Source organism: Lycorma delicatula, chromosome 5, assembly GCF_047948215.1.
Source record: "Lycorma delicatula isolate Av1 chromosome 5, ASM4794821v1, whole genome shotgun sequence".
In the NCBI taxonomy this organism is placed as follows: domain Eukaryota; kingdom Metazoa; phylum Arthropoda; class Insecta; order Hemiptera; family Fulgoridae; genus Lycorma; species Lycorma delicatula.
This window is the reverse complement of record NC_134459.1, coordinates 76,641,921-76,669,166: the sequence shown is the minus strand read 5'-3', so window position 1 is coordinate 76,669,166 and position 27,246 is coordinate 76,641,921. Positions and strand designations below refer to the sequence as shown.

The 27,246-nt window shown below is 31.7% G+C and overlaps 1 protein-coding gene across 1 annotated transcript in view; it reads left to right on the top strand.

Annotated features, from left to right (window-relative positions):
- The window catches only part of LOC142324457 (uncharacterized), a 948,409-nt gene that overhangs the window by 360,044 nt on the left and 561,119 nt on the right, over window positions 1-27,246 (top strand). The window contains exon 3 of the mRNA XM_075365286.1: window positions 1,603-1,633. Coding sequence (XP_075221401.1) covers window positions 1,603-1,633 — 31 coding nt within the window. The remainder of the gene's footprint in view (window positions 1-1,602; window positions 1,634-27,246) is intronic.

Genomic DNA, 27,246 nt, shown 5'->3' with positions numbered 1-27,246 from the left:
AAACAATTTATTAAAACAAATTTTTAACAGAAAAGTTAATAAACATTGAACTTTTTGGAGGAAAGTTATAAAATTTAATAGATTTGTTCTACTCTTTTTCTTGTAGAAGTTTAACAAGAGTACATTCATTTAAGTTACTGCTGCTCCAAACAAATCAAAGAAAGTAGAGTTGAGTTACTCTCTAAAATTTCTAAGTTATCTGGGACCTTCAATATCGTACATGCTGCTATGTTTTCATGTTATATAACCTTTATGAATATATATATGTATATTTAGAACCAGCCAGATATTAAAGTATTGACATCAAATTTTTACCTGAAAAAGGTATAAATTCTTATTTTGTGGAGTGTTGTTATGAGTCTTATAAATTTTATAAATCAAACTAAAAATACGTCCTAAATTTATTTAGCATTTTTATGTTATAGAATAGTTAATATATCTGAAATTTTAAATCCAATGAGAACCTTGGAGTTGATGAAACGAAGTTAGTTCTTATATGTTCGGCTGAAAATTTATTAAACCTAACCTAAGGTCTCCTCGGTTTCAATATTCAATCGATTTCGGGATTTGGATAATAAATAATTAGTTTTTCTATAGCCATATTCCACCATATAGCTTCTCCAATAAACTAATGTAGAAAATGCTGTCTTTCAGAAGGTAAAATGTATCTTTTATTTAGGAACTAATCAAAATACTTGATGGTTTCGATTATATCATAAATGGAATGGAATTACTTTGCAAAACCTACAAGTTGTTCTTGGGGAGTTCTATAGTGACATTAACACACGATTTGATAAAATAAAAAATAATTAATTAAATATAAATAAACGTTCGTTTACATTCAAACGCTGTTAATCAAAATAAAATTAATGACGCGGCAGCCATTATAGCATGTGCAGCCGTTATTAAATTGGCTATGCAGCCGAATATTTACGAACGTAGAGATCGCTGTTCACATCGGTAAAGTTCGGCTAATCAGATAACAAACCTATGAATATTCGACGGGTGGCGATAATATTGCGGGAAAATTTGTTAAAAAGCCTGTTCATGGAGTATTAAAAATTATGACTGAGATTTGCTATTGTGTATACTTATACCGACGATGAGCTCATTTTATTTTTAAATATTTCACGGCCTGCCTTGGCAGTTTTTGTAACCTCTCAGTTTTGAAAAATTTTCCTATGGCTACCCAAAAGTTTTCTGTGGCCTCAAGGAGGACATATAGCTAAGGTTGGACACCCCAGAGTTAGTGTGCGATGGTTTATTTATACTGTTGATATATTTTCTCAATAATTCCTATAGCCTGACTCTTCTGTCTCCTGAGAAAGGATTGGGTTCACTGGAAGGGTATAAAGTGAACCACAAAAATAGTGTGCGTCTGCATAAAGTGTATGTGTTTGTGTGTGTGTGTGTGTGTGTGTCTGTCTGTACTAAACTTACATGTTAGTTTGCATATCTCAGTATATATACATACTACACTACCTGATTTTTTCTTATAAAAATAAGTAAAAAGCATAATATTAATTTAGAATACATTAGTTTATATTAGATCATTAACTTCTTGTACTTCGATTAATTAAAAGCTTATTTTTCTTTTTACAGAATTCAAAAATTCATGAATCAAAGGAAAGAGGTAAGTTATTCATTGTATATATTTATAGTATTGTAACTGAAATTATTGAAACGGTTTTCATAATACCTAATTTTACTTAAAATTTATTTACCTGAAATATTTTATCCGTCTACAACATTCATAAAAGAAGCTGCACTGAAAATAATTATTATAAAGTAAAACTATTGTAATTAACTAGTTAGTGTAATTAATCTAAGTAAACTTTATAAGAATTAAGAAAAAAATGTACAAAAAACACATGTGTGTGTACGTATGTGTGTGTCGCACTGCTTGAGGCCTTATGTCTCAAGATTGACCAAATCGATTACCTTCAAATTTGGTTCAAATATATCTATATATCTAGCACTGAACATATTAACTTTTTCAAAATTCGTTAAAAGGGTGGGGATAATGGGAAAAACCTGATTTTGATTTTCTTCCCAGGAATTTAAAAAAACTAAATTAAAACAAATTTGATACCTACAATGCATATTCAATAAATTCAACCCCCACTTCTAAAATTGAAATGTATGACGTTTTCTTTCACTTTACCGTCTATAGATTTAAATAATTATCAAATATTTTGAAAGTTTACACTTTATAAAACTATCAAGAAATGCTTACATTCTTTTTAAATTACAAACCCTGAACCTAAAATCCAGAAGAGGATTTTTAAAAACTATCTTTTTCTTATTTTAGACTTTATTAAAGGGGGTGTTAGATTTATAGAAAAATTAATAACATAGTTGTATATTTTATATTTTGTTTAAGTGTAAATTTTTAATTTTATATTTAATATTATAAATAGGACATTATAACGTTAAATAAAAGAAAACTAAACAATATGGTTATCAAAAACGTTTTCTGATCGTGTTAGTATATTTTGATTTTTTTATTGTTTTATAAAAGTATGAAATTATATAACTATAAAAATAAAAGGCAGATCCTTATGTCTGAATTTCAAAAACTTTGCATTGGAAAGATTTTGAAATGAAAAAAGCTGTGCAAGATATTTTATAACTTCATCAACGTACCCGGGCATCAGCTTTTTTTAATGCCAATCAGTCGTATATAATCACATACAAATAATTAAAAAATAGTCATTAAACAAAATAACAATTAAAATTATTACGGTGCAGTAAAAAAACCATTTTATATGATATATAAAATCTGAAACCTTAAAAAAAATTATTATTATGAGAAACCTAAGTACAAAAAATAAGTTACAACATAGATTTTACCACCCAAGCTTCTATACAGTGTTCTGCTAATTTTAAAAAGTTTCTTGTCTATTATTCAGGAGAATTTTTTATCGTTTTAATCTTTTTTTCGAGCATTATAAATTTAGCTGCATCTTTGATAAAATCCCTTTTTAAACGAAAAGAAACCAGGCAACGTGGATATACACATTACCAACAATTCTTTTCTTCCTTTTTAATGTAAAATGAAAAGAATAGTTTGCAATTTATCTATCAGAATACATACTTTTTCTAGAATTATCAAAGCGATTTTATCGTTTCTATAATTAGTTATTGTTGTGTAACTTTTCCACAAGATTTAGTTTTTAAAGAATAATAAAAAGAACAGATTATAAAACATGAAAACTTTATCATATTTCGATAACTAAACTATCATTTTAAGAAGAAGATTTTATTTTTATGATAAGAACTATCATTTTTTACATTAAACTATCATGTTACTATCAGTGTATAGTAATTAGACAGAATTTAAAATAAAAGTCATTAGAATAGATAAAATGTAGATACAGTAGTAAACAAAATATCTACCAAAAAAAAAAAATGTCTACCTGTAATAATAAAATATAAAAATAAAAAAAAACAATCAAAACTAAATTGAAATACATTTTTTTCTATGGATGAACTGATTTGAAAGAATATTCATTTTTATTTGTTTTATTTCAGTTAGTTTTGTTGTCTGTTGTTGACCTTTATTTATTCAAATTATTTATTTAAAAAGACCAAGTATTTTAATTGAAATTAGAAATTATTCTCCGTTCAGATTAAAATCACTAAAGAATTAAAATTTACCATTTATTCTTATTCCCTTACTTTAAAATATATAAATTAAAAAAGATCTCGACCAATTTAATGCTTATAAATTGATTTGACGAACTGTATATACTATCAAACCGATCAGGTTTTCGAATTCATGATAAGATATTATTACATTATTATTAAATTACTGTTTTGTTTCAATTTTTCCTCATATTTATCTATTGTAAAAATTATTTTTTTTTTCGTGGAATAACTAGCTTAAATGTAAGCTGAAGTAACATAGTAGAATTTGATGAAAGGGTGAGGCAATAACTAAGTCTTTCGGTATTATATCATAATTTAAAGAAGAAGCATTGAAGGAACAAAAGAAATTTCAGATCAGAGTAAAAAGATCAACGATAAAGTGTAAATACACATTCACCGATTATACTGTTCTTTTGACTAAAAGTAGAATCTAATTAAGAAATTTAATAATTTAAATATTTAGGAATGAAATTATTTCAAATTTTAGAGATCATAAAATGAATATAATGGAATGTGACGACAGAAATGGAAGAATTAATCATTTTAATTAAGAGAACGTGATGTAATAAAACATTATTTAGCACATTTTTTATTTGTAAAAACCTTCAACAAATAAAAATAATATCTGATTTTTAGTGAAAATAATATTCATGAAGTTATTCATACGATTATTCATAATACATTCGTAGTATTAAAAAGTTATTAATATCGAATTTTCATTAATTTGGGAAGTAAAGCTACAAAAAAGTAGGTAAAATAACCATGGATTACATGGATTTGAATACTAGATCGTGGATACCGGTGTTCTTTGGTGGTTGGGTTTCAATTAACCACACATCTCAGGAATGGTCGAACTGAGAATGTACAAGACTACACTTCATCTACATTCATACATATCATCCTCATTCATCCTCTGAAGAATTATCTAAACGGTAGTTACCGGAGGCTAAACAGGAAAAAAGAAAGAAAGAAAGGTAAAATAACCAAAACGTTCAAAGCAAAGCGGAGATGCCAGGAAAGGAATCACATGGTACAAGCTTATAGTAATCACAATACTTTCCAATCCCACCACATATACAGCATTACTTTTTTCGTCGTAAATCCTGGCTTTTCCACCTTTTGGGGAGTTTCACCTTGCTTTGAACACGATCTTTAGCATACATTGTTGTCTTACGAACTGTGTGGGAGAATGTAGGCACTGATCTCGCTCCCGAAAGCGAAGAAGACCAGAAAGAGAAAGGGTATGTTTTCATTAGAGACTTATAAAATTTGTAAATCTATTTCTTGATTTTAAGTATATCAAGAGAACTTTGAGTAAATTGAATTTTAGGACAAAATTATTATTGCGTAATCTAATTGAAGTTAGATGTGTGAAACCTTCTGTGTGAGGAAGGCCTGCGGATCGCGCTTCCGCGAATCGGTTAATCAGTTAGTTGTGACTGGAAGAGACCATTCGAAGGCGATAGATAGTATGCTATGTAAATACACTGATGTATAATACAATGTCTGCCGAGACATTTGCATCGGTGACATATTGACAGAGGCAAAACTGATGACTATTGTGTTGTCAGGTTCAGGGAGAGTCTAAAAGACGACCTCCGGTAAAGTCCTCACGGCTTTGAACGGAAGAGGTAGTGTGGCGACCGGGATCGTTATATGGCAGGTGCTTCTCCTACGGGGGTCAGCATATCTTGTGAAGTTCACTTTTCATCGCTCGTAACGAGCCCCTACAAAAATGTTTCGATTTCGATTATTTTTAGGAACAATTAGCAGGTGGAATTTAGATTTCTTAAATGTTTCATTGTAAAAAAATTTGGCACCCAAATATCGAGTTTTTTTTGTTTTCAATCTTCCTCAAATAATTTAAAACTGTTTTTTGGTCGATATCTATTTTGTTACTGATATAGCAATCGTTAATGTGCCATTCTTGCACAATTTTTTCTGTGATTTCTTTCACTTTTTCAGTCATTGCCCAAACAGAGCAAAGTAGATCATCGGCATAAAAATTTCCAGATTGAAAACTTTTGAACCAAGTTTGTTCTACAAATACTTATACTGCATAATATTAATAAACATAACATATTTTTTATCCGCAGTCTCGTTCTTCCCTTTTTTGTAATAAAATGTCAAAATTTATCGAATTTTTTGTTTAATTTTGGATAATTTTTAAATAAATGAATTAATATAAAACATAATCTTTCTAAAAATATTCAGTGAAAAGTTACTTTTCAACAGTACCCAGTGTTGGCAGATTAGATTAGCAATTGCAAAGTAATTCGATCCTAAAGTTATCTATCGAGAGAATAAGAAGAAACGTTTTCAGCAACCTTGATATTTTTTGTATGAACTGATTCGTACAAGAAACAGAGATTACTTTATATGCAGAGTTTTTAATATTAATTATGAAAATTTAAAATAATTTTATGAATTACAACTGAAATATATCCACCAAAACGTGCAATAAATTATACGTTTTTTACAATACATTTGATAAACTGCATTTTTGCAACAACTGTGTAATTCAATTAATTTGATTCAAATGATTAATTACAATCGATTAAGAAAAAAAAATTTAACATCTTTAAGTGATCAAAGAATAAGCAAAATAAAAAATGATCTTAAAACAACAATATTTCCAGTTTTATTATTAAAAAAAAAAATTAAAAAAAAAAAGTAATGTAATAAAAATTTGAAAATATAGCTTATATTTATGCTGAGAGAAAATAATTACAAAATACGAAAAGTTTAATGAAAAATTAATATCATTGAAAGTGAATAATATTAACTAATAATAAAATTTAAAAAAACAGAATATTAAATTGTAATATAAACAAATTGGTTATAACATATAAATAATCATGTGTTTATGATAATTATAGCTGTTATAGATTAATTGGTAATCACAACAATCAATGATAATTTTTAAAAATTATCATTTTATTAAACAGTAAGCAGTAATATTTACAAAACCTTTGATGAGATCTAAATACAAATTTGTATAATACATAGTAAACGTTTTACACTTTTCAGTCAATGCAGTCGATAATTTAAAGTAATGCAATACTAATATCCACAAGATAGATTCATCATATTAAAAACTGACAAATTTATTATTTTAATTATTATCTTAATTTATAGATATAAACATTTTTTAAAGTAACATTTCAAGGACACAAAATTAAAGGAAAGTATTCATTAATTATTTGTTAAAAAAAAAGACATATATATATATATACAGCCGAAATAAATTAAAAAGTGTATTCTAAATGACAAGGGTGAAGTTGATTAATGAAATTACATACTCAGTCAGTAATAGAATCACATTCTCGTGTGATATGCTCACACTTGCAAGTACACTCATACAACACAAGCACACTCACACCCCTTATTCTCTGTGTATATTTATCTCGTTTCTTTTGCATTTATTTCATTCATTATCCCTCATGTATTTAATGTTACATTTTATTTTTATTTGGTACTATTACATGAAATAACGCAGATACATACAAATATATCTTTCTCTGTATTGTATTATTATGTTTGTGTGTGTGTGTACGGGCGCGCGCGCGTGTGTGTATGCATGTTGTGAAGTAGCGAACTGAATGAATAACAACTCATAATTAAATTTCCAATTCTAATTAATCCAGATCTCTCTAAATGTATTCTAGCACACCATTAAAGAGTAAAAAAATAAACTCTTCAAACTTCAAATTGCGTACGGTTGATTCAGCGTGCTAATAAATACGAATTTCATTACAAATAATATATGAACAATTATTTATTGCAGGTGTTTTGTAATTTAGAATGTCATATATTATATTATATGAAGTAAATTAAATTGTTAGACATAACTAACGAATCGACTTTATTAATTTAATAATATTAAGTTAAAACTAAATGTGATATAATTTGCTTAATTAAGTGATGATTTCACTTATGTAACGATTTTGATATAATATTATACTGCATAATATCTAAACTGGATTCCTAGTATAAAGATACGTATACCTCAACTGTATTTTTTAATACAGAGTGCGGCAGAAACAGTGATTCATTTTAAACACTGCATTTAAGCATAAAGAATTACGACTACATATTTTAGTGCACGGTTTTGTTTGAAAGAACACTTCATACTATTTCTTACTCATGTACCTTTTTGTAAATTATCTTCTTCAGTTGACCGCAATTACTGGCAATGCAAACTTTGGCACTAGTACGCATATCTTACGCAGAGTGTCTCTTGTTTTGCCTTCAATTTCGGTGCGAATGTTTTTTTTTTCAATTCCTGAATATTTGATAGCTTATTAGCATATACTCTGGATTTCAAGAATCCCCACAGAAAAAATCACACCCCGGTAAATCGGACGAACGGCTGGCCAGTTGACATGACCAAACCGGGAAAAAACATGCTCTGAAAACATTCTTCGTAAGGTTTTCATGGACGTTCTTGGTGAGTAAGCGGTTGCACCTTCCTGTTGGAACCACATCTACTGCATATTAATTTTTTTCGGCGCATTTTTAGTGTTACGAACTGTTGCAATATAACATCATAACGATCTACTATGACTATTACAGTGTCGCCTGGGTCATTTTTAAAAAAATAGGGATCAATAATACCCTAAGAAGACACTCCACACCACACAGTAACTTTTGAGTTATGAAGTTGTCGTTCATAAAGTTGATAAAGATTGCGAGACGCCCAAGACGCCCAGTACCTAAAGCTTTTATTTTATTACATAGTCACATAAATGTAAATCGGCCTCGTTAAATATCATAAAATTGTTGAGAAAATCGGGTTGAGTATTTATCATCACAGAAATTTCGACTGCCTTTGAATGTCTAGGCAATAATTCATCCACCACTTGCATCTTTTTCGGATGGAACTTAATATGCAGATGCAATATACGTCCCATATTTCTATCTGATATTTAAGGACTACAAATGCCGACTAACTGATTGCACGGGCGAATCGTTCGTGGACAATCAGTGGTTTCTTGTTTGATGAAGATGCTGTTGTTCTGAACTGCTTGTTCATCTTCCGCGACGAAACGTGTCCATTCCGTTCGATTTCGAAATGTGGTTGAAAAAACACTGCATTCTTACGATACTATCAGCGCATCTGAAAAAAGTTTCAATTGGAAACGCAATGTTCTTTAGATAAGCGTACCATACTGACTGCCAAGGTCATGTAATATGTCGGACAGAAAATTCTTTGAACTACACAATGGAATAAACATCAACTCTCTACGAAGCCGTGACAAACAATAGAGCACGATTTAAAATGAGTCTGTTTTTGCCGCATCTTGCTGAAAAATCTCGCTCTAATTTGAGTCCCAATTATAAATGATGTGAAAAAGAATCTTAATAATACATATTTATGTTGTAAAGAGGATTTTGTTATTGAATAAAATTAAAAATATATTGATACGCTTAACTTTAAAATCATGTTAAAAAAATCATAAATAAAAATTATAATCTTTATTTACGAGTATAATTCTCTTAAAACAACACTTTTTTTGCTACAAAAATAATTATTTAATAAAAATTTGATTAATTCATCAGTCGGGGTCATAATTTAAATCAAAGAAGATAAACAAAAGCACATGAAAAAACGTGTATTTGTACGTGAAGGAACTATTTTTTTTTTTAAATAGAAGAAAATCTACAACTAAATGTTTTGGGTGTGATTCGGTTCAATTAAGTTTTATCATCTTTATAATAGTTTCATCTTAAAATAGAAGCATTATTTTTTAAATAGTTTGAAAGGTATTTAGTAATAATAGATTAATAAATATTATAAATAATGTAAGTTTATACTTCAGACCGTAAACAATTAATATGCTCCACTATTTACTATAGAAGTTAATTTATTATACTATGTGTTGATCATATAAAAGGGTTAAATTTCCGTTGTCCGTTTTTCATATTAAACTAAAATGGAAATTTCCAGTAATGTTTGTTTAATACAACAAAACTCCAGTGGAATTAAATTGAACAAACTTAAAAATTAAAACATTTTATATACATCAATATTATATATATAAAATAATAAAAGATAAACTGTCGGAAAATAAGAGTTTAATCAATCTTATAAGTTTTAACGAGACTAAAACCTAACGCTCTGATGTGGTTGATTTGTTTGTTATTTTAAATACCTGTATTAGCAGGATAATTGTTTCAATAAAAAAAAGTGTGTACTACAGTTTTATTGATAAATATTTTTTCCATCAGGCTATTTGTCACATTACTTTTTCTTTAATACATTTAGCAGTATAATTAAAACAAATAGAAAAAATAATTTTATAAATCTGTTCATTGGAAAACATACGTGTAATAATTTTGTTTCTGTTTTTGTAAATTGTAGTGTTTAAAGTTTTTTTTGAATAATTTTCTCTATCATTTTTTTTATTGAGATTTTTTAGAGTTTTTTATCTTTTATTTTTTATATTCAAATTATTTTTAATTGGCTTTACCTGCACAGAGATTAAACAATTTATCCAGTAAACTTCAAAATCGAGTTACGGCTTTTCCAAACCCTTATTGACGATAAAAAAATCTTCATAGTTTGTAAATAAATAATGGCTTAAGCAGTTACTGAATTATGTGTAAATCAATTCAGGTTCGAAAAAATACGAAAATTAAAAAAAAATATAAAGGAAATTTACTTATAAATATGTCACATAAATGGCAGTCGGGATGTACAACAATGGAGAGAAGTCCCTTTACGCTACCTATGAAATTATTAGGATAGGTGTAGCTTTCCTTCTATGGATCTAAACTGTCCGTGTGGGTTCCACCATGTTCAAAGCACAATTTTTTGCACTTCCATATCCGGTTGTTCATCCACAACAACAAATCAAGGGTGATAATTTCAAATGCTGACCGAACAGCGTCTTGGAGCTGCTCGTTGTTGACATATCTACGTTTTCGGATATCTTATTTTACAAAACCTCAGAGTGCATTGTCAGCAGAGGTGAGATCAGGTTTCATGTTGGCCAAGGCAATGGTGCCGGTAACTTTTCTGATCCATGTCCAATCCAGCGATTAGGAAAAATTTAATTGAGGCGTTTGCGGACATTCAAAGCAAAATGCGCTGAGTACCATCTTGCTGAAATATAATGATGTCAGCGATACTTGCCGTTAATTGTAGAAGCAACCAATCACCGCGATGAGATAACTGTGTTAATCAACTACGCCATCGTAAAAATAAGGACCAAGATGTTTAGCTATTACTCCAGCGCAAATCATAACATGAGCCGAATATTGTTTGATTTTCTTAAAAAAGTGAGGACTGTCTTTCGTCTAGAAAAAAAATTTCGGTTTAGAGAACTACGATAAATCGCACACTCGAACAAGGTAAATATGTCGATCAAGTTCATTACCGCTCAACAAATTAACTATGGCTGGATGAAAACATTTATCTTTCAAGTCCTTCCGCGTATGGATTCGCATTGTCAATCTTGGATTGCCTAACTCTGTAGAATATTTACGCGTTGATTTCATCGGTGATCGTTAATCGATTCCTCCATTGAGCACATGTTTCAGCTCAGTTGCTTGGCCTCCCACTGCGTGGCGCATCACCAACACTTCCCGTTCCAAAAGCCTTCTTCTCCCATATAAGTAACGTTTACCGTGATGGTGACGATTTCCCAAAACGCACAAAGCAGTCATTTATAATATTCTCCATTGTTTTACCAGCGTGAATGTTGACCCAAATACAAGATAACAAACCCTTTTCGACAGTGAACACACTCTTATCCACAATCGTTCCACACTCGACCGACTAAGGTCATCCCACCACGAATGAAAACACCGGACGATCCCCAATACGGCTTATCCTCCCCATGTTTTCCAACAGCATTGAGCAATATCAGCGATGAGAACTGGCTGCAGTAGAGCCCAATTAAGCTAGATTTATTACAGCGTAAAGGGACTTCCCGTCCACTTCGAACAATCAGATTTTAGCTCATTGTACAGAACTAATATTCCTAGGATTTGTAATAAATTACTTCCAGAAATTCATAGCTTGCAGAAGTAAATGAAGAGACTCTATCCATTTTCATAAATTTATTCTGGTATATTACAATTTTATTGTCAGTTGTATATTAAGCAAAGTTATATGGTTCAAAAATAAAACTTAAATACATAATGACGTAGTTAATTAAAAACATGTTATGAATGTCTACATTAAAAAATCTGATGTGAACACCACATGACTTCCTTGTACATTAAATTACACATTCACATTTTTTAAAATGAAAAGTACATAAAATTCTATTTCATTAATAACTTCTGATTTTTTTTCATATATATATATATATATAAATATTTTTTATTTTACTGTTATTATTGAATTATTTATTTATTTATTTATTTTTACGATCAGAGGTTAATAATTATAAATAAATAAGTATATTTAAATTTTAAAAAAAGTTAAAAAAACGAGATGAAGTTTGATTCGAATCGATGTGCGTTCTCCTAAGATACAAATATTTCATTACTACAATTTCATTTGGCTATAACTTTGGAACCAATGAAAATAAGTACCATTATAATATATTGTTGAAAAGCTCTCAATGAGGATTATTACTGGAGTTAACAGAAAGTCCAAAATTCAAATTTTTTGGATTTTTGGCCTTTTTGGACACTTTTGGTTCAGTCGATTTCAATCAAAAGGGGAGGTGCACAACTGGATGATACAACAGTCCTAAATCCAAAATTTCAACATCCTACGGCTAATCGTTTTTGAGTTATACTAGATACATTCGTACGTACGTACTTACAGACGTCACGCCGAAACTAGTCAAAATGGATTCAGGGATGGTCAAAGTGGGTATTTCAGTTGAAATCTGAAAACCGAAATTCTTCGCGATCACAATACTTCCTTTACTTCGTACAAGGAAGTAAAAAAGTTTTTAAAAATACTAAAATAACAATGACTGTAAAAGACTGTTTAGATTTTTTTTTTTTCTTCTGAGATTACAGTCATCAACTGCTACGGTCACTGAGCCTTAATGGAAACTTTAGTCATGATTGCCATTATTTTCATGATTTGATTGTTCTAGTAAAAAAGTCATGCCTCTCCGACATTCGAATTCGGATGAAAGCCTGAGACGCTACCACTTCATCATGGACATCTAAATTGTAATATAAGATTAAAAAAGGTTGTACATTGTTAATAACAATACTAATAGTGATATTTTTTATGTTAATTTAATTTTTACATAACTATTAAAATCGCAAAAAAGAATACAAAATTTATTATCATATATTTGAACATTTAAATACAAAATATGAAAATATAAGGCACTGTATTTTATTAATTAAAAACAGTAAATTTGATATCCGAATCTGATTTGCATTTTCAGAGTTCAAAATTACCTTTTAATGATTTTTTTTTAATATAACTTTTTTTTTGTTTGTTATACATTAAAAAAGCTATTTTACACTTTACAAACTTTATATAATAATTGCCTTTTTTAGGTCTTTTGATTAAATTAGATATTTATGACCAAGTATGCAATAATTTGAATTTTTTAAATCGACTCTTAAAATCTTTTTTCGGAAACTTATCGTTTAGTTTATTCTTCCATTGAGAAGAAAGCGGATTAGAAATCAGGTGTTAAGAATACATCTAAAAGAAGATTATATTTCTAATGTTTAAGTTGCCAATCTCTGTTTATAAATACAAGCATATATACTTACATATATATTTATGCGTGCTTATATCACTGATCATTAGTAAAATACTATAAGTTAAAATTAACATTTTTCTTAGTTATAAATAATGATAAAATGTTTTATGTATTATTTAATAAATAATTTATTTTATTTAATAATAAATTAATATAAATAAACCTATAAATATTATTTTCTCCGTGATGGAGTGGTAGTGTCTTGGTCTTTTGTCCACAGGCCCAGGTTTCAAATCCCAGTATAGCATTTTTCATACGCTACAAATTTCCATTTCCACATTCCCAGGTATACGTAAGCTTTCAAGCATCTGTGGTCAATTAATTCATTAAACAAACAGAAAATAAATGTTATTATACACTATTTGTTATACTATAAATATTTATATTCTACTGAACCATCAAGATATAAATTCCTAAAAATTAAAAATAATCATTAAAATTGAATATTACATACTTTTCATTCTAACATAAGGAAAAACCTGTTATTTTTTTATATAAATAGTAGATTTCTTTTTTTGTACAATCAAAATTAGTTTTACCTTATGACACAGAGGAAAAAAAACAAAAAAGGAACAAAAACGAAAAATAATTTGACCAGTAAGCCGGACTACCATAGCTGTGGTTTTCTTCACAGCACCCATTTGTGGGGAAGTCGCATGTCGTGATAAATTGCAACTAGAGCTCTAAACACACATATACTATTACTACAACTCACACACGCACACATGTTGTACCCTTAAATTGTTCTCTTTTACTTTAATACAATAATCTTCACGAAAAATTCATTTACAATTATTTCCAGTTTCAACATTTTCTGTAAAACTCATGTGTAAATAAAAATTTATTTATTGTAGCAAGCTATCGTTATCTGATTATAAAAGATGTCATTTACAGCACTTAACAAAATTTTATTAATATTTTTTTACTATTTTATACTTTACTTTGTTTCATTTATATATATATAAATAATAAGCATAGTGTTTATTTCATCAATTTATGTCTCCTATTTTCATAGAATTGAGTAATTTTATAATGTTGTTTCGAGACTGATAAATAAAGAAATATTAACTTTAGGTCTCAAAAAGAAAACCAAAAAGTATGTTGTTAGAATCCATAACAGTATAAGACTGACCGTATATAAAAAAAAAATAGAAATATCAAGGAATAGGCTACGTGCAAATTTTCCTGGTTTCCTGGTGGTGCTTCTTTCAGTCTGTCAATATTCTATAATCTGTGTACATACAACACAAAAAAAAAAATTAATGAAAGTTTGTACATAACTTCATCAATTTTTTTCTGTTTATACAACGTCATTTAATGTTTCCGTAATTTCTTTACTTTGCATATTTTTTTTTTTTATAAACATCCATAACGATTAAAATACATATTTCACTTATCTAACTACTTTAATATTTTTTATTTGTTTTTGATAATTATTAACTCACCAAGAATCTTGAGGCTTGTAAGTGACAATATACACGTACGTAGAAACTAAAATTTTGTAGAGTAAGAAAAATGCCATGCCTGACCGGGATTCGAAGCCGGGACCTCCGGATAAAAGGCCGATATACTACCACTTCGCCACGGAGATCGACATAGTCCGGGAATTATAATTCTAATTGAAAAAATTGCGGAATACAGAAATAATACAACCTGTATTGTAATATTTTATTCTCTAAGCCCTGTGTTTTACCGTTAATTTTTACAGCATACTTTGTGAATTACGCATAAATTATTTAAGAAATTACATTCTTTTTCAATAGCTACGAGTATATTACAAATACGAGTATTTAAACGACTTTTCTCCATAATATGTTACTGTTAACATCCAGTAGAACCATGAATTTAAATGCTGAGTGTTATCTAAATTTCAGCTTTTGTTTTTCTATTTTGGCCAGCTAAAGGACCGCATACCATCTTTCATTTAGCTTTATTTTTTTTTTCTCTTAATGTTTGCCCAGATTTTTTAATTTTTTCTGATTGTTTTTCTTGTGCCCATTTTGATCTCGTTTTTTTTTTGTAATCCTTTCATGATTTTTTATTATTTTTCTCTACTTTTAAACATTTTTTGAGGTTATTTGTGTGTTTATTAACCTTTGCAGGTTTCTGTAAACCATTTTAGCAATCGATTATTTTTTTTTTGCTATTTTCGATTTGCTAGTTTTTGTTATCGATTATTATTTTTTGTCATTCTACAAAGGTGGCCATGAAATTAGATTTTAATTGTATTAGAAAATATTTCAGCATTTTATTTATTTTTTTTTTAGCAAAGTTTCCTTTATATGTTATTAATTTGTAATTGACAGGTACACTTTATAAGCTCCTAATATTGGTTCAATATTTCAGTTGGTGCAATATTGAGATTTAAAGATATAAATGAGATTTATTTATATTTTTTTATTTATTATTTATATTTATATATATATATGTATCATATCATACTAAAGGGCATTTGTATGTGGATCTGTGTGTGTATCCGTCCCCCTTGGCTGAGAACATAATTTTTTTTATTTTACCTCCACCGATAGGTATTGCATCAGAGGGTGAGATGAATGTTTTGTAGCGTGTGAAAATGCCATGCCTGACCGGGATCCAAACCCGGGACCTCCGGATGAAAGGCCGAGTCGCTACCACTCGCGCCAAGGAAGCCGGCAGAGAACATTTTTTAAAAATCTTTATAAACAATAAGAAGAAGCAATACCAACAAATACAAGAGTAAATAGAAAGAACATGCTTATATGATTGAACATACTTTTTCTTTTTCTGTTTAGCCTCCGGAACCACCGTCAGGATTACTTCAACTGATGATATGTTCGAGTTTAAATGAAGTGTAGTCTTGTACAGTCTCTGACCATTTCTGAGATGTATAGTTAATTGAAACCCAACCACCAAAGGACACCGATATCCATTATCTAGTATTCATCATGGCTTCGAAACTATAATTGAACATACTGCCCGTAAAAAAAAAAAAAAAAAAAAAAATCAAGATTTTTTTCTTAAATGTTAATAAACAATAAATAAGAACAATAATAATAATTATAAAATAAATTTTATGACCGTAATTCATTCATTCAATATCGTAACAAATCTTGAAGCTATTTTCGATAAAATAAATCGATACTGAAAATACTAACGATTATCCATTTAGAATCGTATAGTTTTTTTTTGGCCTTATAGTTACAATTAGACATACATATAGGCAAAAAATACTTGAGACAAATAACATGGTAAACATATAATAAAAATTAGAAGAATTTTGAATCCTATATATACTCCTTAGCGATTTATTGACTTCTAAATAAATTTCCAAATAGAGATTTCAGAATGAGTAGCTTGCACTTTTGTATGAATTCAGTATTGAAATCAAGAGACTTCAGTATTGAATAGACTTCAGTTTCCTGTATAATTACCTTTTTGTATGACGATTAATAAGTCTCACTTTTGAATTGATTAGTACTGATTTGAGAAGAGAAGTTTTTGGGCAAGGACAGTTGTATGTTCTGTTATCAAGAGTAAAACCATGTGAAGTGTAAATAAAGTAAAATTGTCTCCAGAGAAAAAAAATAAACGAGTGAAACATGCTTTTTAGAGAAATTTTACCTGGTCTAGATTGATAAGTGGAACAGTGATTTTTGTTTATTGAAGAGAAGAGTTTAAAAGTGCAAGTGGATATTTTGTTTTGAAATTATTTTGGGTTTAGGAAACGCGATGATGGTAACCCACCCTAAAACTTATTTCTTACTGAGGAAGGGTGCTTAACTGAGTGAAGACGAACCCTTTTTTCGCATTTCTTTGATCAATTTTCATCATTCAAAAAAAAAAAAAAAACATTTTTACACAAGAGGTAATCAATTTTGGACATCTAACAATACCATTCCGAGACTTCGCTCGCCGGGGCAACCCGCCGGGAGGGCGTTCCGTGGCACAAAGCATTTGCTTTTACAGAAATCATTTACAAATGGTTGTAACTTGGATGGTCTCGTAGCGCTCTTTTAAAAGAGAGATTTCATTTTATTGTGAATTATTCTCTCTGTCATAGTAGTCAAAAATGAAGCAAGGGTTCTGAGGAGCTAATGTACATAAAAACTTTGTGCAGGAACCGTGGCCGCTGCTTTAGCATATGTTGTTGCTGTTTTTAGTGGCAGTTTCTTATCGACGTGAATGCTGTCCTTTGCAGTTACCACAGATGAGAGGATCCTAACATGGTTTCCCTTCCCAAGTTTCTTCACCACGCGCACACATACTTGATGTTTCTCACACCGAATACGATGTAGCCAAATCGGTGGCACTGGAAGCACCGCATGGTTTTTGGCACGAAATCTCACTTATCTAGACGGCATATACCATAGCACATTTTTCAGCAGGGAAGGCCTATTAAAGCTGGGGACATGGAGGCAGAAGGTAGAACTTCGCCATTTCTTCTCATGGTCAGTGTTCGGCACTCTATTACTCTCTGCATGGACTACTCCTAGGCAATTTATTGTTCTGAACAATTTAATAGATCAGAACAAACCATAACACCCTTTGAGGTATTGAGAGTACTGTGAGGATCGACACGTACAGCAAACTAACCTATTTTGTTTAATGTAAGAATCTTCTGGTACTGGATGTTGTTAGTTGTCTCGATACAAAAACCGTTGAAAGTTTTGCATATTTCTTTTACTGAACCACGAGTACATCTAGTAGTTACACGAACGATAAGAAAAGAGATTATCCTCGCGAAAATTATCTTCTTTCGTGATCATAAGGTACTTTTTTTTTTTGAATGAATTGGCAAAATACAATTTACGTACTGAGTGTCGGGCTTGCTAACAGGTTCCGCAAGATGTTATTAAGAGTGCGTATGTGTGCCTGCGCCCTACCGACTAAACCTTCTATCTCAAGGATCTTCCCTTCCCAGGGCTAAACCCATATTAAGCATTAAACAGCCCTGGGAGATGCCTTTGATCGAGGAGGATCCAGAGTCCCCGTGCATCATCACCATCGCCCTTCCACGTAAGCGCGGATAAAAGACAGCAGGAGATAGTCCTTTACCTCGCACTCACCGGTCCTTGTCTTCACCTCATCACTAGTGGAGGTTTTTTCCAGCTTTAGGGATCAGAGATTTCCGAGTCTTTTCACTGCCACCCATCCGAGTAACACGAACAGACGACAACTCTACCCGGGTAATCCCTTCTGTAGAAAGGCTAGTTGCCAGGGTACACTTCCAGTCCAAGGCTACTACCCGGTACTCCGGTGGAACCAGCATATGTCGTGGCAGAAACCGCATCCGCAATCTCTGCACTGACACTATTCTCCTATTCACAGAAGCTTTCAGAGTTAAAGTTTAACCCTGAAATTAAAGTCACCAGTGCATCTTTCCGTTATTTTTTAACTCAAGTTAGTAATTGATGGTTTAGCTGATTTTTATTATGGTTTAACAGAATTTATTTATTTTTTAACATTGATAATGATTTTATTTCAGCTTATTTATTTTATTTGGTATATATATAAAATGAGCTGCTATGTAAATTATTATGATCAAATTTGTTTTTTGTAATTGAAAATAATAATTTTTTTACGTACTTGTCATGAAATTTTATTTACTAGCTTTTATAGTACGGTTTTTATTTCAGTTATTCACTTACAAGTATATATATATTTATTCATACAGGCAACTAGAGGCTGAAATCCCATAACAATTAAATGTTTTTTTTTCTTCTATATAACAAGGTTTTTTGCATACAAAAGCGTTTTATATAACAAGTGTTTTGCATACAAAAAAGTAGGATCTGATCTTGATTCAAACCCAAACCCTTTCAGATGAAAGATAAAGATACTAAAACTCCTACATGGATGCCCTCTGGTATTAAAAATATACTTTCTATAATTATTAACAGTAGGAAAGGATAAAAAAGTTAACCGAAATGTTAATTCAACGAGAAAGAATTCAATTCATTTCTCACTATTAAGGGACTACATTTTTTTTAATGGTACAAGCGTTTTAAAATATTGATAAATATTTCATATTTAACAACATAATCGTTGAATAAAAATAATCTCAGGTATAAGATTAAAAAATGTATACGTTTCAGTGAATATACGAAGATAAATTGGATATATAGAAATTAACCAATGCAAAATTTTGAATTATAGGCCTCTGAATCCTAATTGTATCAATAGGTATAAAATGTGACAGGTTTTTTCCTTTATTTTCATTTAAAAACAGAATCCAATCGGAATTAAATGAAAGTGTTAATAATTCAATCGAAAATGGTTCCATTTAATGGGATTTTAAACAAAATAAACTGTCCAATTGTATTATTTATAATGGTCATGAATGCATTAGGTTTGCAGAATACATCATAGGGTTTAATCAAGTACACTGGATTAATACTCAGATTCTGTTTAACAAAATTAAATTCACTAAACAAAACATTTCAACAACTGAAAGTTCATAAAAGTGAATTAAATCTGGAAAAAGGATGCGATTTATTGATATACACGAAATAATTGTTCATTTATAAATACAGTTCTACCTACAATTTATTTCATTAAATAACACTTTACTTAAATAACAATCTCTACTATAAAATTTTCTACAATATTCTACGGAAAACTGCTGCAAATTTTATCAATTTTACTTTTTTTTAGATTCAACTTAAATACGCTTAGCTAGAAAATACAAATCAAAATTTATCTATTAAAAGGTGAAGGCATTTTTAATGCTTTAATTATTTAAATCTGATAATTTAGAAGATAAAATTAAGATACGGTTTCAGGAATGTAATAGAAAATGAAAATTAATTCACAAGATAACTGAAGAAAAGGGAAGCCGGAATCTTTAAATATTTTGTGTGTTTAGTATGCTGTTGTAAAATTTAGTTGGTATAAAAATTTTTAGAAAATAAATACATTAAAAGTAGAGTCATACAGGTGTAAATTAAAGTATTAGAGTTGAAAACTGTAATGAATAAAAGAAATCTAAGGTGGTAATGAAGAAAGACATTTTATTAGTACCATTATAAAAAAAAAAATTGGTTAGAGCATGACCAAAATAAGAGTACTTGATGAGGGATATATTAGTAAGAAAGTGAAATAAAATATTAAAAAAAGGGAAAATAAGGATCAAGTCTGTGAATCATGATAAATAATCAGGTTATACAAACGCGATGAAAAATAAGATAGACGGAATATCAAGGAGAAACAGTTTGAGTAGAAGCAGAAGAAAATAAAAAGGCGGTTATAAATTATTCTGCATAATTCTCAAAAGTGTGTTATTCAAAAAAATTTATTTGCGTTTTATCACATTAATACTGGAATGAACATTTTTCCTAACGAGAAAGAAATGGACAATGGATCACAATCTAATCCCAAACTCTATTACCAAATTTATTCCACACAGAATATCTATGCGTTCTTTCCTATATTATTTGCCTAATTAAAATTAACAAGCATTAACTTATTAAGACTAAATTCTATATTATATCTGACAAACCAAACTCTAAATTAACCCTTATCGTTCGTTGTAAGAGGCAAACCTGATTTCAATCTACAATTCCGACGAAGAAGTTTATTCCTGGATAAACAGAAATACACGGGAAAAACGGTCTTAGTACTCACTCACAAATAATTGAAGCATATAATAATAAGTTTTTTTTTTTTTATGGGGAAGGTGGAAATGCATTTACGCATTGAGTGTCGGGCTCCCACTGATGGTATTATCCAATCACCATCAGCAGACCACCGACTAAAACCACTGCCCTTTATACCAGGACTCTACAGGAACCGTTTAACACATTACTTCAGGAAGAGTCCTCCTATCCTAGCCTGAGAAGGCAGCTACTTAATTTTCACGACTATCCAGGTCACACTTTTTGGTCCTGAGAATTCTGCCGACGAATCGTGCCACACTTATCAGTTGCTCAGGTGGAGCATCATCGCAACTACGTTGTGGCGGCGGAGTGCCCCGAGATCCGCCTCTAGTGTCCCTCGATCTGCCGCCCACCGAGCACAATTTAAAAAGATGTGCTCGGCATCCTCCCGTACACAGAGGCAATAGTGGAAATCGGGGACGACGCTTTCCCTATGACATTAAGATAAACGCGAAAGTACCAGTGACCCGTAAAAAACTGGGTCACGCAGTACTTCACCTCTCCTAGCCGCCGCTCTGTCGGCGGTCTGAACAGAGAGATAAGCCTTCCGGTCCATCTTCTTCTGGTCTCGTGATCCCAGGTCTCTTTTTATGCGAGAAACGTGCTAGTTCGTTTCTCCTTAGCAATGGACTCCCTGTCTCCACCTTCCCTTCGCCTCTTGTAGGCAGTCTGGCGCTCCCTTGCAAAAAGAGCAATGGGTATGACGCCGGCGACCACTAGTAAGGCAGGCTCGGAAACCGTCCGATACGCGGACGGTACACCTGAGCGAGCCGCCTCGGTTTCTTTCCACATCTTAATGCCTGAGCTCATACTTTTGTCCTGTATAACAAAATGGAATGCACCGAGGGCATCAGCAGTCACCATCTGCTGGCCTTCGGTCTGCCGATATTCGTCATGAACCGGCTGAGAGCGGTTATGGCTGTCGCAGCTTTATCGGTGGCTCTCCGAAGCTGCTCAGCAAAGCTGAGTTTCCGGTCAATCAACATACCGAAGTACTTTGCAGCCGCAAAGCACTTCGATAATCTCTTGGCTTGGCTTGGTCTAAGCCAAGAGCCATTTTAAAAAAAATTAGGGTTCAAATACAGAGATAGAAGAAGAATTGTTAACATTTACAGGAACCAAACAGCAACAGTAATAATTAAAGAACATAAGAAAGTAGCTGTAATAAGAAAGGGAGTTCGATAAGGATGTTCCTTATCACCGTTACTTTTTAATCTTTACATAAAACTAGCAGTTAATGATGTTAAAGAACAATTTAGATTTGGAGTAACAATACAAGGTGAAAAGATAAAGATGCTACGATTCTGATGCTGATGATATAGTAATTCTAGCTAAAAGTAAAAAGGATTTAAAAGGAACAATGAACAGCATGGATGAAGTCCTACGCAAGAACTACCGCATAAAAATAAACAAGAACAAAAGAAAAGTAATAAAATGTAGTAGAAATAACAAAGATGGACCACTGGATGTAAAAATAGGAAGAGAAAAGATTTTGGAGGTAGAAGAATTTTATTATTTGGGAAGTAGAATTACTAAAGATGGACGAAGCAGGAGTAACATAAAATGATGAATAGCATAGGAAAAATGAGCCTTCAGTCAGAAATATAATTTGTTTACATCAAAGATTAATTTAAACATCTGGAAAATATTTTTTAAAGAATATGTTTAGAGCGTAGTTTTATATGGATGTGAAACTTGGACGATCGGAGTACCTGAGAAGAAAAGAATAGAAGCTTTTGAAATATGGTGCTATAGGAGAATGTTAAAAATCAGATGGGTGGATAAAGTAACAAATGAAGAGTTGTTGCGACAAATAGATGAAGAGAGAAGCATTTGGATAAATACAGTTAAAAGAAGAGACGGACTTATAGGCCAAATATTAAGACATCCTGGAATAGTCGCTTTAATATTGGAGGGACAAGTAGAAGGAAAAAATTGTGCAGGCAGGCAGTGTCTGGAATATGTAAAACAAATTGTTAGGGATGTAGGATGTAGGGGGTATACTAAAATGAAACGACTAGCAGTAAATAGGGAATCTTGGAGAACTGCATCAAACCAGTCAAATGACTGAAGACAAAAAAAAACATTTTCTTATGGAAATCATCTCTTAAATTACATTTCATATACCTCTCTTTAAGTTTTAATGAAACACCAATAAAGTAATGATCAGTAGGCTTAGATTCTTTGACAAAAGAAGTACATATAATCTGTCTGAATTCTTAAATTAATATGATTTAAACAAGAAGATACTAATCTGTTACTTATTACTCCTGCCCTTGTTGGTTTCATTTAAGTGTAGAGAATAACATAATTATGCAGCATTATATTCTGATGACCCATAGGCATTTGAGAGAAAACATATATTTATGTCTCCAATCAGTATGATATTCCTTTTCATTTTTGAGAATACTATTAGATAATAAAGATTCTAATTCTGCATTAAAAAAATTAACAATAAAAGATGGAGGCCTATATAAAATTAAAATAAAGAAGCTTTCATTTTTCATCTGAAGATTCATTAATAGCAGTTCTGTATTGATAAATTGAACAAGAATAAGAATGCATTGATTCGTAAATCATGTCTATAGATTATAATAGCACCACCCCTCTACCAAACGATCTACAACAAGAAAATGAAAGAAATCCTGGCAAGCAATAAGTGTTTGATACATCTTTAGGTACATTGATTTCAAGCAGAATCAATACGTGGATGAGTTAGAATTTCCTGTATATAAATCAGGAGTAGGTCCCAGTGTTTCCTAATGCTTCTGATAGTTACATAAATAATATTAAGGGCACCATCAGCAGTTAATAACTGCAAGCTGGATTCAGGAGAATTAAATGAAATAACATTTCTATCTAAATGTATATCCAAGTCATCTAGGTCTATATAGATATTTAATGATTTATTTTTAGGGATTAAGGTGCTGTAGTTAATGATATTGTAGTAAATAAAAATTGATAGTTTAAATTTTAATGCTTAACTGTTAATATGTATGAATTTAAGTAGACATATTTGATGTTTAGTATTCTGTTTTACAGTTCATTTCCTGTTGTTTTACTAGATAATTCACTTACCAAAGTTTATAAAATAGTTAATATTTAAAATATTTATATTTCACTAGTTAAAAGAAATTTTAGTTACAGTTAAATTTCAACTGAAGACTACAAACTTTTACTTATTTTTAGTTTAAGTTTGGTATTTAATTTAGTAATTATAATTGTATTATTAAGAGTAATTTAAGTGAAAATTAGATTATGTTAAATACAATATATACAGACAGAATATTCAAATATATTGTCTGTGGAATTAGGATGGGTTACGTGATGAGTTCAAAATTTGAATTTTTATTAATCATAACAGGCCTACTGGTATCATGATTGTTGATCATTATGCTTGAACCATTCATTCATAGACATTTATAATCTTTATTCTTCCCAAGCTTCCTAGCTTTTGCAAACAATATTGAAAAAAGAGATAAGTGATCATTAAAGAAAATAGGCCTATCCGAGTAGATTTATCTACCAGAGATAACTTAGGTCTACACTTTCTTGCTTTTTTAACTATCTCATCACATGTGTCTTTGTTGAAAAATTGGACAGTTACTGGAGCTGCAGCATCATTCCACCCTCTTAGACGATGAGCTGTAAATCGTTCTTCTCGTATATCAATTTTCATTTAACCAAGGAAGTTGGAAATCTTCCTCTTGATATTCTCTCCTTTTTCATTTGGGAATCCAACAACTTTTACATTTCTGGAATATGAATATAGCTTCTCGGATTCAAGGTCTATCGTTAAAAATGAGACTTCCATTTTAAATGAGGAATAATTCACCTCCAGGTCATTCACTGTATCGAAATATCCCTTGAGGTGATCTTCAAAGCTAGAAAAAATTGGTTCTATGTGGGATATCCTTTCACTGAACATTTTTTCATGTTTCTTAAACATTGATTCTAAAAGCATTCGGAGGGCAGTCAAAGTGTGCTCAACTAATTCATCGTCCTCAACATTGATATATGTGTCCTTCCTTGAGTAAGTTTCTTGGCAATTGTTACATTTCCACTGCTGCTTTTTCTGCGAGCTTTTCGCTTTTCTATTGTTATTAATAATAATAATAGTAATGTCTTGAGGTAGATAATCCTCACGTCTGGAACATAACATCTGTGTTCCACTTCCAGGGTGGTAACAGCTGTACATAAGTACTATTCATAATTTTGGCTAACGGGGGTCCGAGTGTTTTCCTAGGAAAAGGAATTTTCTTCGGCCTGATTCCATCTACAGGCCGTTCTACAAGGACTGGATTTTTCGGCCACTTGCAGATATGATAATTAATATGATTAAGGAAATGGATTCACACTATCTCTAGAGCTGGAGATTTGGCGACCAGGGTCGAAGTGATTGCAGGTTTAACGGGGAACCTTCCGTTGTCCATATGCCCCACGCGGTGGTAAGCAAATAGCTAAGGTAACCATGCATGTCGCTGCATGGGCGCCCTGAAAACTTTGGTGTGTAGGGGCCTGGAGTCAGTGCAAAGATTGTGCATCCGCTTCTGCCACATATGCCGGTTCCATCGGAGTACCAGACTGGACCTTCAGGGTTAATAGCCCTGGAGTACGGGTGTAGCCCGGCGAGTAGCCTTGCTACAGAAGTGATAGGGAATCATGTAGATAGAACAAACATCGCACGTGACAGAGGGTTCACGTAAACATCCTCATATTGAACCAGCCGTTTCACCTGAGGCGAAACGGAGAAAGAGCTATGAGCTATAAAGGATAGAAAATGTCAAGAGTTTACAGAGAGCTGTATACAAGAATAGTTTTTCTAAGCCAAAATATATGGTAATTAGTAGAGAGTTTGGTAATTCTATGGGGTTAAATCCTTTCCTTATCGCTCGAGAGATAAGTAATTGTGCTGAAGACCCAGCAAAGAAAATCCGTAAAACTTACAACGGACTTCATGTAAGACCACTAATGACAACCAGTCGCAGAAGATCGGGCTAAAGAAGATAGGTGAGCTTACTATATGAGTCGATCCACACAGCACCCTCAATATCTCAAAAGTTGGTTTGTCGGAATCTACTCATTTGTACAGAGCTGGAAATTGTAGAAGAGTTGATACCTCAAGAAGTGATAGAATTCCGAAGGCCAAACATGAGGAAGAGAGAAGTTCTTCCGTCTGCCTCTCATGTCCATACTTTCAACAAACCAACCCTACCGGAGAAATTGCATGCAGGAATAACCGATTGGATGTGCGGGCTTTTGTGCCGCAACCAAGGAGATGTTTCAGGTGTCAACGTTTTGGCCACACCGCTGCTCGATGCAAAAGGCCACAAATATGCATATGAGGTGAAGAAATCCATGAAGGAGAATCATGCAAGGATCCTTCTTCCTGTGTAAACTGTAAAGAACAGCATTCATGCAGATCAAGAAATTGAACTGTTTACAAAGACAAGATAGCTGTACAGGAAATCAAAACCCTGCAGAAGGTCAGCTACTTCGAGGCAAAGAATATTGTAAGCACTCGCAAGCCTAGAGCAACAACAACCTATGCTCAGGCTGTGGCTGCTGTCCCTGCTCCAACTGCCGTTGATACAGACCAGCTTCTTGGCAAAATTGCGCCCACATTAGCTGCCATGATTGAGAGAATAGCAGACAATAAAATGAAATTTCTTACCCAGAAGGAATTTACAAAACCTTTGATGAACATAACGCCTCCAGATAATATGCCTACCATGAGCCAAAGCGCATCTGACCAGAAGAAGACACCTACTAAACCAAAGGTTCAAGAACGTCTGCATAACCTGTCAGATGACGGAGCGAGAAAAGTGGTTGCTTCGGAGTCTTCTATGGAGGCTCCCAATACTCCTACAACTGAGGTGGCCTCCAAACCACAGAGACCATAAAAAATCATACAGAGAACGCCTGTTTCCCCCTTGCCTGAGGTGATGACTGATGTGACTCCTGTTGCCGGGGTCTCCCGGGTTCCCGCCTCTCAATCGGCGCCTAAACCAAGCGCCGATCCATGCCGATCGTCGTCCGCAACTTCGATGGTCTGCGATTTGGAGGTGGAAGCTACACAGGCGATGACATACTTATATGTCATACTTATATGTTAACACGAAGCTGTTCGAAAGATGGAAAAGAAGACGAAAAAAGGATGAGCAAAAGGCAAACCTAGAGAATAATAAAAAATATATTTGAAGATTATTTGAAATTTCAAATAGGGTTCTATTTCCATAGTCCTTGGACAGACTTTTTTTAATTTA